Here is an 18884-nt window from a genome sequence, read left to right as displayed (position 1 = left end):
CCAGAACAGTATGCACAAGTACCCACAGACCATCTGAGACACACTGAATTCTCTCAAGGATCTCCCTAAATCTCAGTCCTGCCTGGGGGCGTGGAACAAAAGCACATTTGTCCCCAGTGCTAGAGCAGCCCCTCGAGGAACAGGCACACAGGGCTGACCTATGCTGCACTGACCCATTGGGTCAGCCCAGCTCTACCTGTGGAGCCAAAGTCACTTCCCCTGCTCCCCTCTGGTCCCCACAGCTGCACCAGGATGAACCCAGCCCAGCCACTAGCCACAGTTCCCTGGGGAGGGCAAGTCAGCAGAACAGAAAACCCAGGCACCACTGTCTTTTGAACTTTTTATTTTTATACATTTTTTTTTGTATTAAAAAGGAAAAAGCATAATTACCACAAATTACAAAGGACTAAAGCATTACTAGAATAATGAATCACATCAGCCTAGAAAGCAGATACTCTGAATAATATTAATGTTATAATACAAGCTCTCATTCAAGTATTTTACATTTTTCTCTTTTCCTTTTATACGTGATCATGATCCTAGCACATGGGTCAAAGATTATGTACTATCGACAGAGATGGATCATGTACAGCAGGCCGTATTAACAAGATTTTCCTCCCAAGTGATATATGGTCTCTGATGAGTCATTTTAAGTTTGTTTCTACTATAAATGCAGCTGAAGAAGGTAGCACACACTCTCTAGTTTTGGGAAACAGAAGGCTGAGGTTGGACACATAGGGTTTGAGAAGGGCCAGCACATCGAACCATCACCCTTTAGCTCCAGGCGAGCAAGCAGAAGGCTGCACTCGCTGGGCTGCAGCTCAGTGGGTGTCTCTGAGCCACAGATCCAAAGGTTTCCAAGCCCAGTGGGACCAGGACAGGCTGGGGGGGAAGACAGGGAGCAAGGCTGCACCAGGGAGGCTCGAGGGACCAAGTGGTGCCTCGAGAGCACCACTGGCACAAGCCACCCTGGTGCAGGGCTGACACCTGGGGAGAGCAGGAGGACAGCATGGGGAGGAACCCCAGCACACTCCATAGGGGCCGGCTGGCACCCAGGGCACTCCCTGCTCCTCTGGAGCTTCCCAGCAAGGGATGTGCTTGTCACAGGTACATCGGTCCTATGTTCAAGTGTCTGCAGAAAGTGAAACTGTAAACTACTGGAAATGCTGCCCTCCAGCCACCCGCTCCACACCACCGAGATGAACGTTTGCTTAGAGAACAAAAAATGAAAGAAATTCTTTTATCTGTTACCTGTATTGGAATCTTTTAAAAAAGTCACTGAGGCATTTAACATCAAGTGTAACAACCCTCTCAAGAAGAGCCCAGCATCCATTTCAAACAGTGAGTGACAAGTGACATAACCAGCCTCAGAGGCAGGAGACAATAAGCACTGCAAACACAGCTTGCTACATTTACAGTTTTCCTTTTTTTTTTTTTCTTTTTTTACTTTTGATAAAATATCTGGGAAGGCATTAACAGCTAGAAGGCCCCCTCTGCACTGCCATGTGGAACGTGGCAGGACACTGAGGTTAAACACATCAGTTTGTTACAGTACAACAATCAGTCCCCAGCAGATGCTGAAACTCAGGGACCCCAAGGGCTACAGTGAGAAGGTGCCACCAGAGGTGCCAGGGGGGCATCAGAAGAGATGGATAGGCAAAACTAGAGCAGCAGCATCATTATGTTTTAATTTTTTTTCCCCAAATGAGCACAGCAAAGCAACAAAGCCTCATCAAAAACACACCTTCCACCTCCACTCTGACCTCACGCCACAGCTCTGTACCTGCTGCAGCCATCTGCATTCTCAAGACAAGTTAACCTCGGCAAGGAGGACCTCCTGAGAAGAGGGGCAGGATGAGGAATGCTCTCCTGCCTCAGCCTCCCTCAGCCTTTCCAAAAACAGCTGGGGCTGCCCCAGGCTCTGCCAGTGGCTGGACACCAGCACCAAGCAGCCCTCGTGGGCTGTGGGACAGTCAGCACTCACAGGAGCACGTGTGCAACCACTCAGTCCTCTAAAATTCAAAAAAGCACAACACATGGTGGAGGCGAGGCATCCAAACTAAAAGCAAGGCCCAACTCCCTCTGCAGAAGGGCAAGAGCTCCCTCAAACGCAACCCCCCTCTGGACAGATGTCCCTTTATCCAGTGGGGACACGAGCCTTGCTGCAGCCACTCGTGACCCAGCTGGGCACAGACCACGCACCTGGGGAGCTCCCTGCCCTCTGCCAGCACCCACCCTGGCACGGAGCAGGAGGGAGCAGCTCTGTGCTCCCTTCCCTGCAGGAACACAGGTGTGAGCCAGCAGCAGCTGCCTCGGACTGTCACATCCATCTTTGCTCTGTCCTGCCACTGCTGTCCCATGGACAGCTAAACAAGGCACACGGTCCACAAACCGGGAGGGCACTGGGACCACTGGGATTGCTCTTCTGACCCACCTTCCCCTGGGTGCACACACTAGTGTGACAAACCATTGACTTGGCAGAGGGGGAAGGGAAAACACTTCTATGCCAAGACTAGAGCCTCAGGATCAGGAATTAAAAATTATTTAAAATCAGTATTTTCAGAAATTCTCTGGGAAATGTCTTACCTCTTCCACAACCCAAACAATTCCAGTCTGCTCTACAAGCAACAACTCCATAGCAGCAGCTCATCCCTCCCCATTTCCTATGAATTTGTTGCTGAAACACAGACAATTGGCTTCAAGAGAGCCACGCACACACACCAACGAAAGGAGCGCAGACAGAGCAGCAATGATCACCTGTGGCACATCCAGACCTGCCTCCACTTGCAAACAACCAGCAACACATCTACAATGTCCTTGATTGACTCTCCAGCCTCCTCCTTCCCAAATGTGGGACAAACCCGCCTACTATAAATGTAACCTCAGAGATCTGACTCCAGCTCACAAGAGGGGAAATCCAGAGATAACAGTCACGGCCACAGCACTGTACAAGTGTTACTTTTGCCCATCTTGCCCAGTTCCCACAACCCCAGAGCACTGCTGCCATAACGGAGATCCACGGCCTTGGATGGGCTCGCCTGCTGCAATCAGGCCTGTGAGTGGTACCAGCTGCAGGTGACATGGCAGGGGTGGAAGGACCAGGGCAGGATCACACCACCAGGAAACAGCCAAGCAACAGCTCCCCAGCCTCTCAAACCCAGCTGTGCTTTCGATTCTAGCAGCAATTCATGAAGCCTCTCCAGTCGGACCAGCCCACCTGCCCCACAAAGGTGGCATCCTGGAGGCAGGGTCACTTTGGGACGTGATGGCCTCAGCCAGAACCCCACAAGCACCCACAGCCACTGCTGATGGACAGCTCAGCCATGCTTCCCCTCTTGCTCCTGCTCTCAGTTCCTGGCTGCTCCCACCCACCCTGCAGCCACACAGGGACAGCCCTGGAGAGATGACTCCTCCCAGCTCTGGATCAGCTGGATCCCTTGGGAAAACACTGTTCAGTACCAGCTTGTGACTTGGGAGAAAGGGCAACCCAAGGAGCTGCTCCCTTTGAGCGGTGCATCACGTGCCCACTGCACACAGGAGGACAGATCTGGAGCTCACAGGGACAGAGCCACAGCCAAGCCTGGTATCTCAGGGATCCAGCAGAAGGAGCATGGTGGCAGCAAGGCAAGCAGGTCTGACTGGAAAGGAACACAGCTTCCCAGTGCTACCTCTGGAGCACCTCCAGAGGTAGCACTGAACATCTCAGAGATCTCACACCTGACACATGCCCCTCACAAAGGACCTAGCTCACAGCCTGGGGAGGGTTTGCCCGCCAAAGTCCACCTAGTGCTGGGTGTAAGGATGAATCAAGTAAATGCCACAGCAGCTCTGCAGTCAACCCCTGCCTCAGCTGAGTAAGGAGCTACACACGGTGTCAACTTGGCCCTTGGAAATGCACAGGGACTGAGCCCTGAGTGGGAGACTCCATGCAGGTGCCTGCCACAACACAACACACAAGGAAACCCAGACAAGAGCTCTCCTGTGCCAGGCAGCTCCTGCTCACCCCTGCACAAGTCCCACCAGCAGCCCTGAGCCAGTGACTGCTGTGGACAGCTTTCCCAGGGCTGCCTCACTCCCTGTCAGGCTACAGCAGAAGCAGCCCTCGCTCCCAGCCAGGAGCAGCCCCCCATCTGCTGTGACAATCCCCCTGCTCACTCCCCAGCCAGCTGGAAGCACAGACAGGAGCAGAGCCACCTCCTGCCCAGGGAGGGCTGGGGGTGCGAGCAAGGCCACGACAGAACAGCCGCTGTGGTGGGGACAAGGCTGCCACAGAACCAACACAGGGCTGCGACTACGGCGTGACACCGAGCCTGGGCTGTGACTCGGCCCCTGCCCAGGAGGCTCCAAGCGAGCTGCGGGGGCAGAGGAAAGGCCGCAGGGAAGATCAGCTCGGCAGCAATGCCGTGAGGAGTCTCTGGGCCTGGGGGGAGCCGAGCCCAGTGCACCCCAGGGTGCAGGATGCCAACAAGCCTCCCCGCTCCAGCTCCACCATAAGGCAACTTTTTTTTGTGTATTTTTGGGGTTTTTTGTTTGTTTTTTTTTTTCTTTTTTTTTCTTCAGTAATATTTCCAAGGAAGAAAGCAAAGGGGGATGTGTCTTTTTTTTAAAGAGTTTTTCTGTTGTTTTAGAGGGGTTTGTGGGATTTTTTTTCGTTATGTCATTTTTTCCAAGGGAAAAGGAAGAGAAAAGCTCCTTCAGCAAAGTCCTGTCTTTGCAAGCGATGGGCATTCCTGGGGCAGCGGGTGCACCGTCCACACAGGCTTGAGTCCAGGTGCCTGCCAGCCTCCCAACCAGCCATCCTCGCAGGAAGGAGTCAGAACGAGCCTATCCTTGGCAAAGGTCCTTTGGTTGACTTCCAAATTGTCCGTGACAGAAGGGAGAGGTGGACAGAGGGAGAGCCAGACCCCCGGGAAGGTGAGGACGCTGGGGAGAAGGGAGCGGGAGAACGAACAGGGCGATGCTCCTGTCAGAGGTCGGTGTTGGAGAGGCACCGCCGCACGTGGGATGGGAGACGCCAGCCGGGTCATGGAGATCAGAGGCTCCGCAGCATCGTCACACGCTGTGGCTTCGGTCCCCCACTGGGGAACCTCGCTCCTCCGAGCTTCCTGAGCGGCTGCCCCGCGATCCGAGGGGGACACAGAGGGGACTCGTTGGGGCCACACAGAGCAGACTTGTTTTGGTAAATCCAGACGAACTTCTAGCAATAATTTAAAACTTGATATATATATATAATAATAAAAAAATCTCCCCTTTCCAACCCAGCCAGAACACATTTCTTTTGAAGAGACACTAAGACATGAGTGTGTGCACGGGAGGAGAGAGAAGGGAAAGCTTGGGTCTGCTGGGAGCGGGTCTGGCTCTGGTCAGGGTAATAATAGCAAAACGGTGTTTTGGATGCAGATCGTCTTTGCTTTCCAGCCACAAGAGAAGAAAATCGTGTGCGTTGAAGTTTCTCCCAAGCAGCCTATTCCTGGGAACCCACCTTGCAGCTCCTTTCCTGTCCCACCCCCTCATGTCTGCTCTTCTGAGCCATTCCCCACCAACCCACCCCACCCCCGGCAGGAAGCGGACGCTGCAGCCTCTCTACTTCCCCACTGTCTGCGACTCTGCAGCTGATGGGGCAGGGGATTGCTGGCTCAGGTTTTTGGCATCCTCTTGTGCAGGCTGGCTGGGTGAGGTGTGGGCTTGGCTGGATGGGCACTGGCTGACCGTTTTGCTGGAAGACTGGGATGGGTAGCGCTTCCTGCTATCTCCCCCGGACGTCGTAGGGTATCTCTTGTGTCCACCTTCTTCCCCCATGGGTGGCTGGAAGAGAAGCACCCCAGTATCAGCACAGACTCCTGCAAATGTAGGTGCCCACCCCAGGATCAGGAAACAGCCTTCCTGCAAGCCTGGCCCACAAGGAACACACACATTCACTCCAAGCACTCAGATTCCCTGTCCAAATTTCCTGCTGCCAGATTGGACAGAAAAACTGACTGACTCCCACAAACTGACCACAGTGGTGACAACTTGCTCTTGTCACCTGCTTCCCACACAGAGGCACAGTCCAGAAGTTTGGGAGCCAAAGCTCCACACAATGCACCACTCAAACCATCAAAGCTCTCTTTCCTCCTCCTTCCTCACCTCACCAGGGAGGACAGGCTCACCCAGCTCCCTCACCCCACACATTCCAATCCCGCAGTTTGCTCCCGGCCTGGCTGCAATGACTGGCAGTGACAGTAGATGTCACTGCCCCCCCTCCTGCCACCTGGGGACCCCCAAAATCCTCCATCCTCGGAGGACTCTGCAGGGGCCGTCAGTGTGGCACAGGAATTGTGTCTACTCACATCTACTCGGAAGTCCTCGAGGCGCTTGAACTTGCTGAGGTATTCTTGCAGTTTGCTGTTAATGTCCAGATTTTTGGCTTTGGAATATTTTAAGAAGGCCCAGAACTTTTCCAGCCCATAGAGCTGCCCTGGAGGGGAAAAAAAAAAATCCAGATGTCAGCAAGACAAAAACCAAACGTGACATTTTCCCTCCAGGCTTCCCCACAAACCCTATTGTCCTGCTGGTGGGCACAGCCTAGGCAAAATGGGACACCTGGAGGGAAGCAACCTACATCAGTCCTGGGCAGCCCCAACTTGGGATGTCCCCAGGCTCAGCTGGCTTGGTGGTGACAAGGCTCAGCCACTGCAGGGCACTGAGAAATCCCACAGGAAATGGTGCCTCTACAGGAATGCTCTGGCAAAACTGCAGCCTCCCACTGCCCTCCTCCAAGCCCCAGTAATCTTTACGATGGTGATAGTCAACCCTCTCCTGTGAAATGAGCAACAGGACATCCCAGTCCTCTACCTACAGCACTAGGTGGTTTCATCAAAATGATGAGTACAGAGGCTCAGAAGGACCATGCAGCTGAGCTATATCCATGCCAACCCCAGGGAGCCAAAGGAGGCACCTACCAGCTTCATAATCCTTGATGGTCTCTTCTTGGAAGTCCTTAAATATGTCTGGCCGGAATTTCTTCTCCAGCCCGTAGCTGTAGTATCTGAAAAGGCACTCCAGACCGTACCTGGGAAGGGAGCAGCACATGCAGCTCAGACACTGCTGCACACAACACAGGGCAGCAGCAGGAGATAGAACAACCCCACACCCACCTTCAAGCAAGACAGAGGCACTGCCTTAATTTGCTGTGAGCCCTGCAAAAGGCCAAACCCTTAGAAAAGGCCCATACTCTTATCACTTTCCTCTTACCTGTATCCCTCCTTCCCATCCTCCACAGCAAGTTGCTTGAACTCCTCATACATTTTCTTGTTGAAGTGATCTCGGAGGAAGAAGGACCAGAAGCGGAAAAGCGTGTTCATCTCCTGGGACTGACCAATGCCCAGTCGTTTTCGCTCTGTTTGGGGAAGAGGGAATAATTACAAAGCCAATCCTGCCCCAGGGAGCCAGGGGCTCACGTGCAGGAGAGCCCTGTGATGACACCCAGCCCCAGCAGAGGACACCATGAGCACAGCCCATGCTCCCCACAAACCATGGGGATACAGCAGCTACCAGCAGGGCTGTCCTGTAGAACCCTGTCTGTGTCCATCCCTGCCATGCTCCTGTCCCCAGCAGACACCCTGTGCCACCCCTCAGTGCAGGGTCCCTACCGTTAAGGCAGCGCCGCCGGTACTTGTGGTAGACGTGTTGTGTGAAGCCGTTCTCCTTGAGCAGCTCGTGCGAGGGATGCTGGAACTTGGGCAGGGACTGCGGGGTGCAGCCATAGCTCCCGACGGCCGGGGTCCCTTCCGAGGGGCTGGAGCTGGGTGTGAGAGACTCCTGTCAGCACCCTTCCTTGGCATCACCCAGGAGAGGGGGGGGGGGGTGTCACACTCTACCCCACCTGTCTGTTGGTCCCACCCTTGCCCTGTCACTATGCTGGGTTTGGGACATGAGCCATGGAGCAGTCTACTAGGAAGGTGACCCATGTTTCTAATCAAGTCTCATCTTGCTACTCTCCAAGGCCACAGATTTCCCCCAAGCCTTTCCAGGAAGGGCAGGTTTGACTCCTGTCCTTTCTGCAGTCACCTAACAGGAGACCTCCCCTGCAAGACCAGATGCTGCTTTCCCCTTCCTTCCCACACTCCTTCCCTCTCCCATTTCTGCCTCCTGCATGCCTGTCTCTGGTACCTGATGGAGGCAGTCCGGGGCCTGTGCTCCCTGGAGTCCATCACCCAGCCCACGTGGCACTCCATCGGAGGGTTCGAACTGTGCCTCGTCTTCCTCTTGCGCGGAGTCTGCAAGACACGGCACATCACGGATGTGTTCCCCTCCTCCTCAGGCCCCAGCTGGGAGCCCCAGCTCCCGTCCCCCAGCCCAGCCTGCTCCCACCTTGGCATCTATCGTCCTGCCCTCTTTCACCACTGGGTAGAACCGGGGCGTCTGCGTCGGGTCCTTGAGCTGCGGCGTGCGCGGCGTGCGGGGGGTCCTGGCGTTGCGGTAGTTGGGCGATTCTGGGACGGTCGTGGGCAGAGAGCGGGCGATGGTGGAGGGCTCAGGGACTCCGAAGAGCTTGTTGGCCAAAGCATCTGTAGGTACTGCAGGGAAGAAAAAGAAAACCCCCCCGTGTCACGCTGGGCTCCGGGCACCGAGCGTCACCACCAGCAGCAGATGGGAAGCAGCAGGGGCAGAAATGCAGGGACGCATCCCAGCTCTCCCACACGAGCAGCCTGAATTCCAGTTTGGCCAGAAAGCCCAAATGCAAGCAGCAGATGCAAAGAGCTCCCCACAAGGTATCTGCTTCCTAGTGGTTAACAGCAGCAACAAATCCCTCTCCCCAAGGACGCAGCCCTGGTGTCACACAGGAAAACGATGTCCAGTAGGCAGCTGCCTTCCAAGTACTCGGAGAGGCTCCAAGAGGAAAGCCAAATCCCAGGAACTACACCCAAGTCTGCCACGGTTTCCTCACCACACTGGGACACCCCTGCTTTTGGGCTCCTCTTCCAGAGCCCTACAGCATTCAGCTGGGAGCATTAATCTGGGAAAGATGCAACTCGGTATATTCTGTGAACTAGATAATCCATCACACTTGTGGCCCCAGTTCCTTCTCCCCAACTGCTATCCAGCCTCCATGAACCTGTCAGCATGAGAAACCCATCATTCATGCCCCATCTCTTACCTTGCTGGAACCTGGGGGGACCAGGAGGGACTTCCTGGTTTGGATCCACGGGGGGCTCTGGGGTCAGGGTGTCAAACTGCTCCCTGCTGATCATATTCACCTTCTTGAAGTTCTCCACCTCTTGCTGCATTGGAGGAGGAAGATGGTGAAGAAACTACTCACAACCATGGCTCTGCCTGAGCAACAGACACAACACTGGGCCCCAAGGGCAGTCAAAGGGCCCGGGTGCCCAGAGGGCACTGGCTGCACAGGGGTAGAAAGGGGAGATGCAGCAGACAGAACACTGGGCATTGCACAGGCCACATCTGAGCCACCAATGCTGCCAAGCTTTCAGGGATCCCACAGGCAGCTTCACTAACCAGCACCTGCTTCTTTCAGGCTTTTACCAGCCAGGTCAGAGCCAGTGCAGTAAAGCTCAACATGAGCTCAGTGACCCATTTTTGGCCAGGACCCCCTGCCACCCTCCTGTGTCGCTAGAGCACCCCTCCCCACATCCTCACAGCCATGCTGGAACCAGGCACAGCACTCCCATGGATCTGAAGGATCCACATCCCAACACACATTGTCCCTGTCACCCTCCAATTCTGTTACCCTAGACAGCAGCACTGCTTCAGCAATGGGCCGGGTATCAAACTTGGAAGCACTGAGCCCAGCTGGGAGCTCCAATAAGTCATCCCACCTCACAGCCATGATTTCTGTCACTGAATGAGTCTAGGCAAGTACCCAAAAGTGAGAGTCACCAAGTTAGGACCCAAACATTTCAAAACAGCAGATGGGCTTTCTATAAAAAGCCCATGTCTATGCAAACTGACACCAAAATGAAGAGCACAGGCCAAGTGCAGCCCAGCCATCTATGAACCCGTCCCCAACACACGTAGTCTCCAACAGTCTGTGCCCAAAGCACAGGGCACTATGGGCAGTGCAGAGACGCCCAGTTCCCCTCACAGACCTGGCCCTGCCAGCTGAGATCCTGGCAGTCAGCTGAACAATGGGCCCCATGTTCCAGGTCACCTCACTACTGGCACTTTGTTTACGTGGCTGTAGCCTCACGTCTGGTAACAGCGCTGTGTTTATCCCTGGTATGGACAAACACGATGCTGGGAGCCAAGAATCCCAAACACTGCAAGAGGACTAATCCCAGCTTAGCTCTTCCCCACGAGGAGGCTGTAACCCACTGCACTGCCCTTTTCACCCCAGCCCAACTGCTGCACACAAGGCTCCCCACAGGCCACACGGATCCCTCCCATCCTCGGATCAGCCGCTCTCACCTTGATCTGAGAATACTCTGGCTCAAACTGCTCTGTCCACAGGTCCTGCTCATAGTAGTACAGCCCATCGTTGATCACCTTGGCCAGCTCCGAGCTCATTTTAGCCCTGGAGGTGTGGTTGCCAGTCCGGTCCCCGCCGGGATGGCGGCGCAGGTACGGAGGGGTCTGCGTCACGATGAGGATCTTGTTCACGTCGCGGTCGTCGATCTCGTAATCCGAGTCCTCGTCTGACCAGTCGGTGAAGGTGTTCTTGCGGCCATCCATCTGCTCCATCTCCTCGTCGAAGAGGAAGTCGAGCTCCTCGGGTTCATCTTGGTCCTTTTGCTTCTGCTGCTGTGGTGTCTTTGACTCCTCTGGTTTCTACAGGTAGGGGAGCAAGGGTGACACAGGGTAAAGACCACACAGCGAGACAAGACCCAGCTCTTGCCCCTTATTTCTTTACCCCAGCCCATCTGGGGAGAACACATCATTTACACCACTGAGGAGCAGCTCCAAAGGGGCTCAGATGGACACAGGAGAGACTGGGACATCACTCCCAACAGACCCTACTTGACTGAAGCTGCCCATGTATGATCCAAGTCACCCCAGTCACTGGGAGACTCCCAGTCCAACAGCTCCTACATCACTTACCTTGGGCCTGGCTGGGGAAGGGCGGGGTCTCTTCTTCACTTCAATCCAGGTCTCTGAATCCAAGTCTGGCAGACTTGTAGACAGGCCCTTGGGCATTGTCTTCAGGTTACTGACCTCCTCTGTTTTGGTGGGGACTGGGCTGGCAGCACGTGGGGAGCCTGGAGCAGACTCTGGAACCAACAAAAGCCACAAACTGCTTTAGAGGGAGGGAGGGAACCCAGGGGTGCAGTTACAAATTACCCAACCATGCTGGCACCATGGCACAGCCTGCAGGACTAACTGGCATACAGTGACCACAGTTAACCAGCACAGTGTCCACAAGTGCTAGAGTGGGAATCTCCAGTTAAAGCTATGATGGCAGGGGTGGCCACACAGCTTTGCAGGTGACAGTATCCCAGACACACAAAGCCCTAAAGGTGCTCCGCTGCTCTCTGGGAAACCTTTCCAGGAGAGTCTGGACCCAGATCTTCTGTCAAAACTATTACGAAGAACCAGGATCCTTCATGTGGGCTCTCAGGCCCAGCCCTGGGCTCCTGCCAGCCCCTGTGGGATGAGGTGACAAGAGCATGGGAAGCCCATGAAGGACAGAAGACCCTTCTGCAGCACTTGGTTGATGGCTTCACATCTGCTGCCCACTTTGTGCCCAGTATCTCCTCACAAGGATTCACAAGCATCCTCTGCTCAGCAGCTGTAGACTATTTCCAGGCATGCCAAGAAACTTTCAGCAGGACTGACTCTCTCTGAATCCCTTCAGCCCTAACGGAGGACAAGCTACATGCAGGCTCTCACATCACCCCATGTCTGAAGGCAGCAGCAAGTCCTCTCTCTCCAAGGACAGAGCCCACACCAGCTCCCACCACCAAGCAGAAAGCCACTGGCAGAGCCCTGCCCTAGGAACACTTCTGACTCTCAGAGTCTCAGTTGTGCTGCAGTCCCAAACCTCCCTCCACATTCCCCCAGTGCTCACCAGTCTCTTTCTGGAAGCTCTGCCGGGGCACAAACTCAGGGCAATTGATGAACTGTGAGAAGTCTGTCTGTGTGTAGTCTGCCATAGGAGGGCCAGGCAGAGCCCATTTTTCTGGCTGCTCTTTTCTCCTTATCTTCTCATCTACGATTTCCACCACCTTGCTGTCCTTCAGAGCCTGGAACCAAGCAGTATTTGGTTAACTTAGGGTCTTGCTTTGGCATACTGAGGGGGGTCAGCCCAAGCCATTCCTCCCTGGGAGGACTAATAGGAGGCAGGAGCAAGTCAAGGACAAGGGAAGGCTCCACCTGCACCTCATCCAGAGTGAGCAGGCATTGCACAGGGGCGATGAGAAGCAGAACAAGGAGGAAAGGTCACCTCTCCTTGCCCTCACCTTGATGATGAGGCTGATGTCGGTGGTCAGCGCCTGCACGCGGTGGAAGCTGGCGATCAGCGTGATGGGCAGGAAGCCGTCCGAGTCCATCTTGCGGCGCAGGAAGAAGTCCCGCTCCAGGTTGTCCACGCTGAAGTAATATTCTCTGCATGGACAACGTGCCAGTGAGAGGAAGCCCCAAACCACCGTTCTCTGGGCACCCCCAAGGAAATAACCCCCACACACACACACTGAGGGGAGCAAGCCTGGGGAGCACAGACATGCCTGGTGCTGGAAGCAAAGCACAGTCAATGGCTCAGCTCCAACCCTTCCCTTGGGATTGGCTGCACAGTCCCCACCACCCAACAAGGACAGGAGGTGGTGCTCACATCTGCCTCTTGATGTAGTCCTTGAGCAGCTCCTGGTCCACGCTGTAGAGCTCGGCACTGCTGATGTTGTCGAAGTAGTAGGTGATGTTGCTGGCGTACTTCTGGGTGCGGGAGCCGTCCGAGCCCTCGAATTTCCGGTATCCATATTGGTAGTCAAAGTGCCCTGGGGGACACCAGGGTCAGCACAGAGCCCCTGGGGTCTGCACCCTGCCAGACTGGGGTGGACTCCTGCACAAATACTTCCCTCTTCCTGGGGACCCCTTGGAAGCCATCAGTGGAGCACCCACATCCCTCATCCTGCTCTCTGCCTGTGCCATAGAAGAGGCCAGGAGCCCTCTTACCCAAGGGTAACTGGGCAGCCCAGCTGACACATGAAGGTCCTACACTGAAGCTGCATAGTGTTAGCACAGACACTGCCCAGTCAAATGCCAGGGCAGGTGCTCTTTCTCACCCAAGCCATGACCCCTGCTTGACTCTCAAATGGCATAAAGTCCTCACAGACTATCAACATGCTTCAATTCCTGCTCACAGAGCTATTGCAACAGGCAGAAAACATGAAAATGAGCTTGGCCTGAGTAGCAAAAAGACATCTGCTTTTATGAAAATACTAGTATGAATTACTTGCTTTGTTAACAGCAGATCAACTTACCAGCTGGAATGACCTGCCACAATATTCCCCTGTATCTCTGGAGTGCTCTGTCCTCCCCAGCCCACTTTAGAGCCCCAGATCTCTCAGGCACACAGACACAGAGCTCTGCCTGCTGTGTCACTCTCCCTGCAGCCACACGAGCACACACACGGTGATCACCTCCTCTGCCACGGCCACGGCCCCTGCCCCGGCCACGGCCTCGGCCCCGGAAGGTTCCTCGCACGGCTCCTCCCTCGCTCTTCACGCTGGAGGTCTCGTCGTGGTCCTGCCAGCTGCGCTCGTGCTTGTTGTCGGGGTGCCAGCCTGCAGCAGGGGGAAGGAGAGGCAGGAGGGGAGTTAGGGCATGACAGCACCTCCCTGGAGCAAGCCCACTGCTCGCAGGGAGCTTGCAGAGCCCTCTGAATGCAGGGCAGCTGGGCACCAGGGCTTGCTCTGCCCCGGGCCGGGCCAGGAGCGGCTCCCCAGCCCGAGCCCCCACCTTTGAGCTCGCTGCGGTTGTTGGAGGGGTGCCTGTGCTGCTCGTTCTGCCGGTTGTTCCGAGAGGCCGTTTTGTCCCTAGGCACCTCTGACTTCATGTCTATCTGCAGAGGGACCCACTTGTGTTTGTTGCCTGCAAAAGGACAGGGTTTGGGTGTGACACAGGTTGAGAGTGCATCTGCTTCCTCCCCCATAGCCCCCACACATGGAGGGGAGAAAGCAGCAGGGCCTTTTGGACGGACCCTGTCCTCTGACATCCCTCCAGGCCTCACTGCATGCAGAAAAGCTCTGACCAGGACTCTGAGACAAGGAGGGACATGAGTCAGAACTTGCCTGTGGCAACTGTCACAGCACTTGTCCTTCCTCTGCCCCTTTCTGCCTGCCCAGGCTCAGGCCAGACTAAGCCCATGTGTCAACCACAACTGATGCAGCCCAAGGTGAGGGGCTGTTCTGTGACACTGTGGAACACACAGGAAGGCAGGCTCCTGCCCTGCCCCCACCAAAATGACACCTGAAGCCTGCCAACACCTTTTCCCACAGCTGTCCCTGCACTGGGATCATGTCCTGCAGCAAGGCTCCCAGGGAAGGCAGAAGACGCTTCCAGCTGTCTGAGGGCTGGAAAGGGGAGGACAAGCTGAGCCTGGGGGACTATCCCCACCAGCTCCTGCCTTACCTTTTTTCTTCTGGGCTGACTTCTGGTTGTCATCATCACCATTCTTCTCCTCGCCAGACTCATCCGATTTGGTTTTCAGGCTCTCTTTGCCATCACTCCCATCCCCCTTTTCCTGCTCTTTCATGTCTTTCTTGACAGGCAGCTTCCGAAGGGACGGTGCTTTGTGTGGCTGCTGGAGACACACCAGTGCAGCAAAATGTGAGAGGTGGGAATAGTGAGGAGCTGGAGGCAGAGCCCAGCTGTCCCAGCTGAACAGGAAGACTCTGCCCTAGGCTGGGTGCATCCCTGCTCTGAACCTCCCAGAGCTGTCCTGCTCCTAGGGAAGGGCCCATGGCTGAGCAGGGCAAGGGCTCATTGAGACACCAAGATGGGCTGACAGGGAGACCTCGTGCTCATGGATGGGTTTGTCCTGTAAAGGACCAGACTGCCTCAGTGACAAAAGGGCGAGTGACCACCTTGCCATGACAGACAGGCAGGAGCTAGCAGAGCAGCATCCAAAAATAGAAAGGTTTCAATGACACCCATGTCCTCAGCAGGGAGGAAGGGCTGAGCCCCCCTTCAGCACACCAAACATTTCTCATGCATTTTCAGTTCCTCCTGTGGAGCTCCTGACTTTGGCCTGGTCCCTTCCTGCACAGAGCAGCCCCGAGGAGAGCAGGTCTGGGAGCTGGCCTACCTGCTTCAGCCAGCCCAGGGTTTAGAATGGGCTCCAGCTTCCCAGAATAGCACTGAGGGAGGGAGGCAGCCCTAAAAGGAAATTCCCTGCACACTATTCCTGGCTGCCTCCGAACTGACACTCAGCACCCCAAATGACCTGGCTCAGCCAGTGCTTCCAGAGGGATAGGGAGGTCTGCAAGGGCCACATCCTGCCCATCACAATGGTTCTGTGTTCTCACCTGGACGCTCTTGTGGGCTATTTCTCCAGGTGTTGGCCAATTTGTGGCATCACCAAAATCGCCAACCTTGTTCCAAAGAGAAAGGTCCTGTTAGTGCACGAAGCTGCAGGTGTTCCCTGCAGCAGGAAGAACACTTTCCACCCATTGCTGTCCCAAAACCAGGAGGCTGGAGGGGGACACCCACACTGCACATATACCACCCCTCTCCCCACCAAAGCAGGAACCCTGAACTAATTCCAAATAGCTGCAGCCAAATTTACGTCCATCAGACATTGTCCTGCAAGGTCCCAGCCTCTCACTAAATATTCTGCCCTAGCAGCAGCAGCGTTTGGCAGGAAGCTGCCCAGGATAATTCACTCAATTACAGGCACCATCCCTTGGACAGGGAAAGCACTCAGCTTATGGCACTCTAAATACACCTGATGCAACTGCATTCCACTGAAGAAGCTCTTCCAGCTAGTGGCAACCACAGCCAGGCACAGCCCCAGTCAAGTGCCCAACTAGAACCACCATGTGCTGCCAACAAAGCGAGGGCATGGTTTCAGAGTGGCTGAGAAAATTCAAGCAGGTGAAGGGAACTCCCTCATTCCAGTCACCCCATGGGCACACAGGGGAACATCAATGACTTCTCTGCTGAATAAATGACCTGCTCACTACCATCACTTCTATCTCTTTCGGGTTTCAGAGGACCTGCAGAACACAGGAAAGAAGCCAAACAGCTGCCCAGGCACCAAAAGAATCACAGCTGGTCACCGAGTTCATCTGGGCACAGAAACTCCTCCTTGCCCTTGTGAGATTGCTATTTCTGAATTAATTTGGAATCAAAGGAGTTTTTTATCCCTCAGGAGATTGCATCTTTACATGCAGGTGCCATGCTCCTCTGCCCAGGAGGCAAGTTTCCTGGGAAAACCAATTCCAGTGCAGGGCCATGCCTGTTTCACAGAGAGGAGCACCATCCATCCCAGGGCCTTCCTCTCTCCAAAATGGAACAGAGAAGTAAAGTCCTATCAAGTTGCAGATACATCTCTACTGGCTGCTGGGAGCCAACACCAACAGCTCCTGTCCCCAGCTGTGCCCCAGAATAAACTGTCCCTCCATCATCACCCATTCCCTGGAACAAATTGCCCTGGTTCCTCCAGAGGAGTTGCTTTGTCTGACATCCATTTCCCTGGCTCTCTGTGTGCCAGGGAGGAACAGACTGCACAAGGAAGGACAGAGCTGCAGACACACCACTGTCACACCCTGCCTGCACTGCAGGGCTGGGCACGGGCTGGGCCCACAAGGAATTTGGGGTGTCCTCACAGCGGATGAGAGGTTTTCCACATCCAGGACTCCTCCAGGTGCCTCCCTGTTAGAGGGGAAATAATAAGGTCTCCCCTGACCTAGCTGGGCAGAAAACCAGTCACAGCAGCATGCAAGACCCTAAAATGCTGAAGGGGAGATAGAGAACAGGGCCAGCACATCAGCCTCTCCACAACCAAGCTTGTGAAAGGAGAGCTCTGCTCCCCAGACCCTCGAGAGGCTCATGCAGCACTGACAACTGCACCAGAAACTGGGGGCCAGCGAGAGGAGAGCAGGCACAGCCTTACCTTGCTTCCTTTCCTCTGTCTCGGGTTGGCAGCCCTCACCACTTTCGCTGGAGTTGTAAGTTCTGCAAGAGAAGGACAACAAAATGTTAAAACACAGCTGAGGGCTGTGAGTGGGAGTGTTGGCTCTGGAGAGAAGTGGGTAGGAAGCAAAGCAGCTCCCCCTTGAGCAAAGGAGGGCTATCAGGAAAAGGTAAACAGAAAACATAGCCAGCTCCTGACTTGAGTCTCAGAACTGCCCCATGAAGATCAGAAAACTCCTGACCAATCCAGGTGGCCCAGAGATGGACTTTTAACCCATCCTGCTGCAGCATGGCAGTCCCTGCCTTAGCTCTGCCCTCCCCAGCCAGGGAGCAGAGGGGCAAGGAGCTCAGCTCATGCTGCAAAGCACAGAACAGCAAAACAATCGTGCCCTTGAAAAGCCAAGACCCATCACAGCACCGTGAGGCCACTGCTCCCCAGGGAGCAGAGCAGGGCTCTGACAGAGAGATGCAAAAGTCCGTGGCTGCTGAATCCTGGTTTGAAGTCAGGCATCCCATCCCAGCAAGCACAGTAAGTTCAAGAGAGGAAATGTACAGAGAGAATGAGCCAGACACATCAAGCTCCTAATCTGCTACTGAATTTAGGCACTGAAGCACCTGTGGGGTGTTTTAACACATCAGAGTGAGGCTGTTGGGGTTCACACTACCACAGACTTCACAGCAAGTCAAGTTCTCAACCTCATCATGGCCCAGCTTGGCTCCAGCTCACACACCACCTTCTCACAAGCAGAAACAAGAATTCACCTTGCTTTGTCCCTCTGGTCTGGCTGCAAGGTCTCTGATCAGGCTCACACAGGGCACAGAGTCTGAGCAACAGAGCAGCACAACTCTGCCCAACACAAACCAGCCCCACAGGGATGAGGGTCTCCTCCAGGATGCTGGTGCTCCACAGGGGGAGGAGAGCCCAGCAGCCTGTGCCAGGTGCCAGGCTCCTGCAGCAAGGATTTCTGCTGACTCACTGGCTTTGTTTAGAGGAAAAGCAGCCCTGACTGGGGTAGGAGGTGAGGCTATCTGGGGATGCCCCGGGAAACACCCTGAGTAGCCTATTCAGCTCTGCTCAAAGCTGCCTTTGATCTCCTTCACAAGGCTGGACAACTTTGCCTGGATGATCAAAACCGGTCCCCTTCTGAGCCTCGAAACCAGTGATTCATCCTGGCCTTGCTCAGAGCTGGAGGCTTTGAAGTGTCAATAAAGCACAGTCAGACATGGCAGGACAGAGCCATGTGCACTCTCCTTCCCCAGTTCCCATCTCTATGGCTCCTGCATGGGGATTTCAAATCCAGAAGAGTCCAAGCTCTCAGCTGGATCCCTGAACCCTCCCCTTTTCCCCCAGCACCTCCCCAACCCACCGGCAGTGCCTCCCTTCATGAGCAGCAGCAGTCCCACGTGTCCCTCATTCATTCCATGTGCACTTCATTGAGAATCCTGGCTGCACAGGCACAAAGCTTGCCACAGGGCTTTTAAACCTCCCTGCTAGTGTAGGAAGAGCCAGCGCTTTCAAAACAGCCCCCAAAATCCTCCACTCAACACCCACAGATGTCACCAACTAAATATAGCTTCAAAAGGCACCAGGAGCTACAGCACAAACCCACAGCCAGCCCAGTTTTCCACAGACACAGAGCACCCAGCCTGCTCCAACAGCACTGATGGAACTGGCACAGCTGATCAGGCTGATCTCCGGGGCTGGGGGACAGCAGGGACAGCTCCTCTCCCTGCAAGGATCCCACCCAGGTGCCTGCTCCCTGCACAGCACAGCCCCAGCGCTCACAGCAATGGCATCCAGCCCTTTCCTCCAGCTG

The 18884-nt window shown here is 54.9% G+C and overlaps 1 protein-coding gene across 5 annotated transcripts in view; it reads right to left on the bottom strand.

Moving 5' to 3' along the window:
• Positions 1-326: 326 nt before the first annotated feature.
• Positions 327-18884, bottom strand: part of LARP1 (La ribonucleoprotein 1, translational regulator) — a 45367-nt gene continuing 26809 nt past the window's right edge. For 4 of the 5 annotated variants that reach the window (XM_021552107.4, XM_085591433.1, XM_085591434.1 and 1 more), the window contains 18 exons: positions 17048-17109; positions 15459-15524; positions 14563-14734; positions 13891-14022; positions 13572-13715; positions 12764-12926; positions 12396-12540; positions 12005-12179; positions 11038-11207; positions 10408-10767; positions 9140-9263; positions 8353-8558; positions 8152-8258; positions 7632-7783; positions 7234-7378; positions 6942-7051; positions 6330-6457; positions 327-5805 (listed from right to left, as the gene is read on the bottom strand). In XM_021552107.4, the coding sequence (XP_021407782.2) occupies positions 5584-5805; positions 6330-6457; positions 6942-7051; positions 7234-7378; positions 7632-7783; positions 8152-8258; positions 8353-8558; positions 9140-9263; positions 10408-10767; positions 11038-11207; positions 12005-12179; positions 12396-12540; positions 12764-12926; positions 13572-13715; positions 13891-14022; positions 14563-14734; positions 15459-15524; positions 17048-17109 (2783 nt within the window). In that variant the 3' untranslated portion in view covers positions 327-5583. The remainder of the gene's footprint in view (positions 5806-6329; positions 6458-6941; positions 7052-7233; positions 7379-7631; positions 7784-8151; positions 8259-8352; positions 8559-9139; positions 9264-10407; positions 10768-11037; positions 11208-12004; positions 12180-12395; positions 12541-12763; positions 12927-13571; positions 13716-13890; positions 14023-14562; positions 14735-15458; positions 15525-17047; positions 17110-18884) is intronic. The other variant, XM_021552108.4, reaches the window with a different exon arrangement.

This window comes from Lonchura striata, chromosome 13 (assembly GCF_050655825.1).
Source record: "Lonchura striata isolate lonStrDom1 chromosome 13, ASM5065582v1, whole genome shotgun sequence".
In the NCBI taxonomy this organism is placed as follows: Eukaryota; Metazoa; Chordata; class Aves; order Passeriformes; family Estrildidae; genus Lonchura; species Lonchura striata.
The sequence above is the reverse complement of the archived record's forward strand: the minus strand, read 5'-3'. Positions and strand labels throughout refer to the sequence as shown.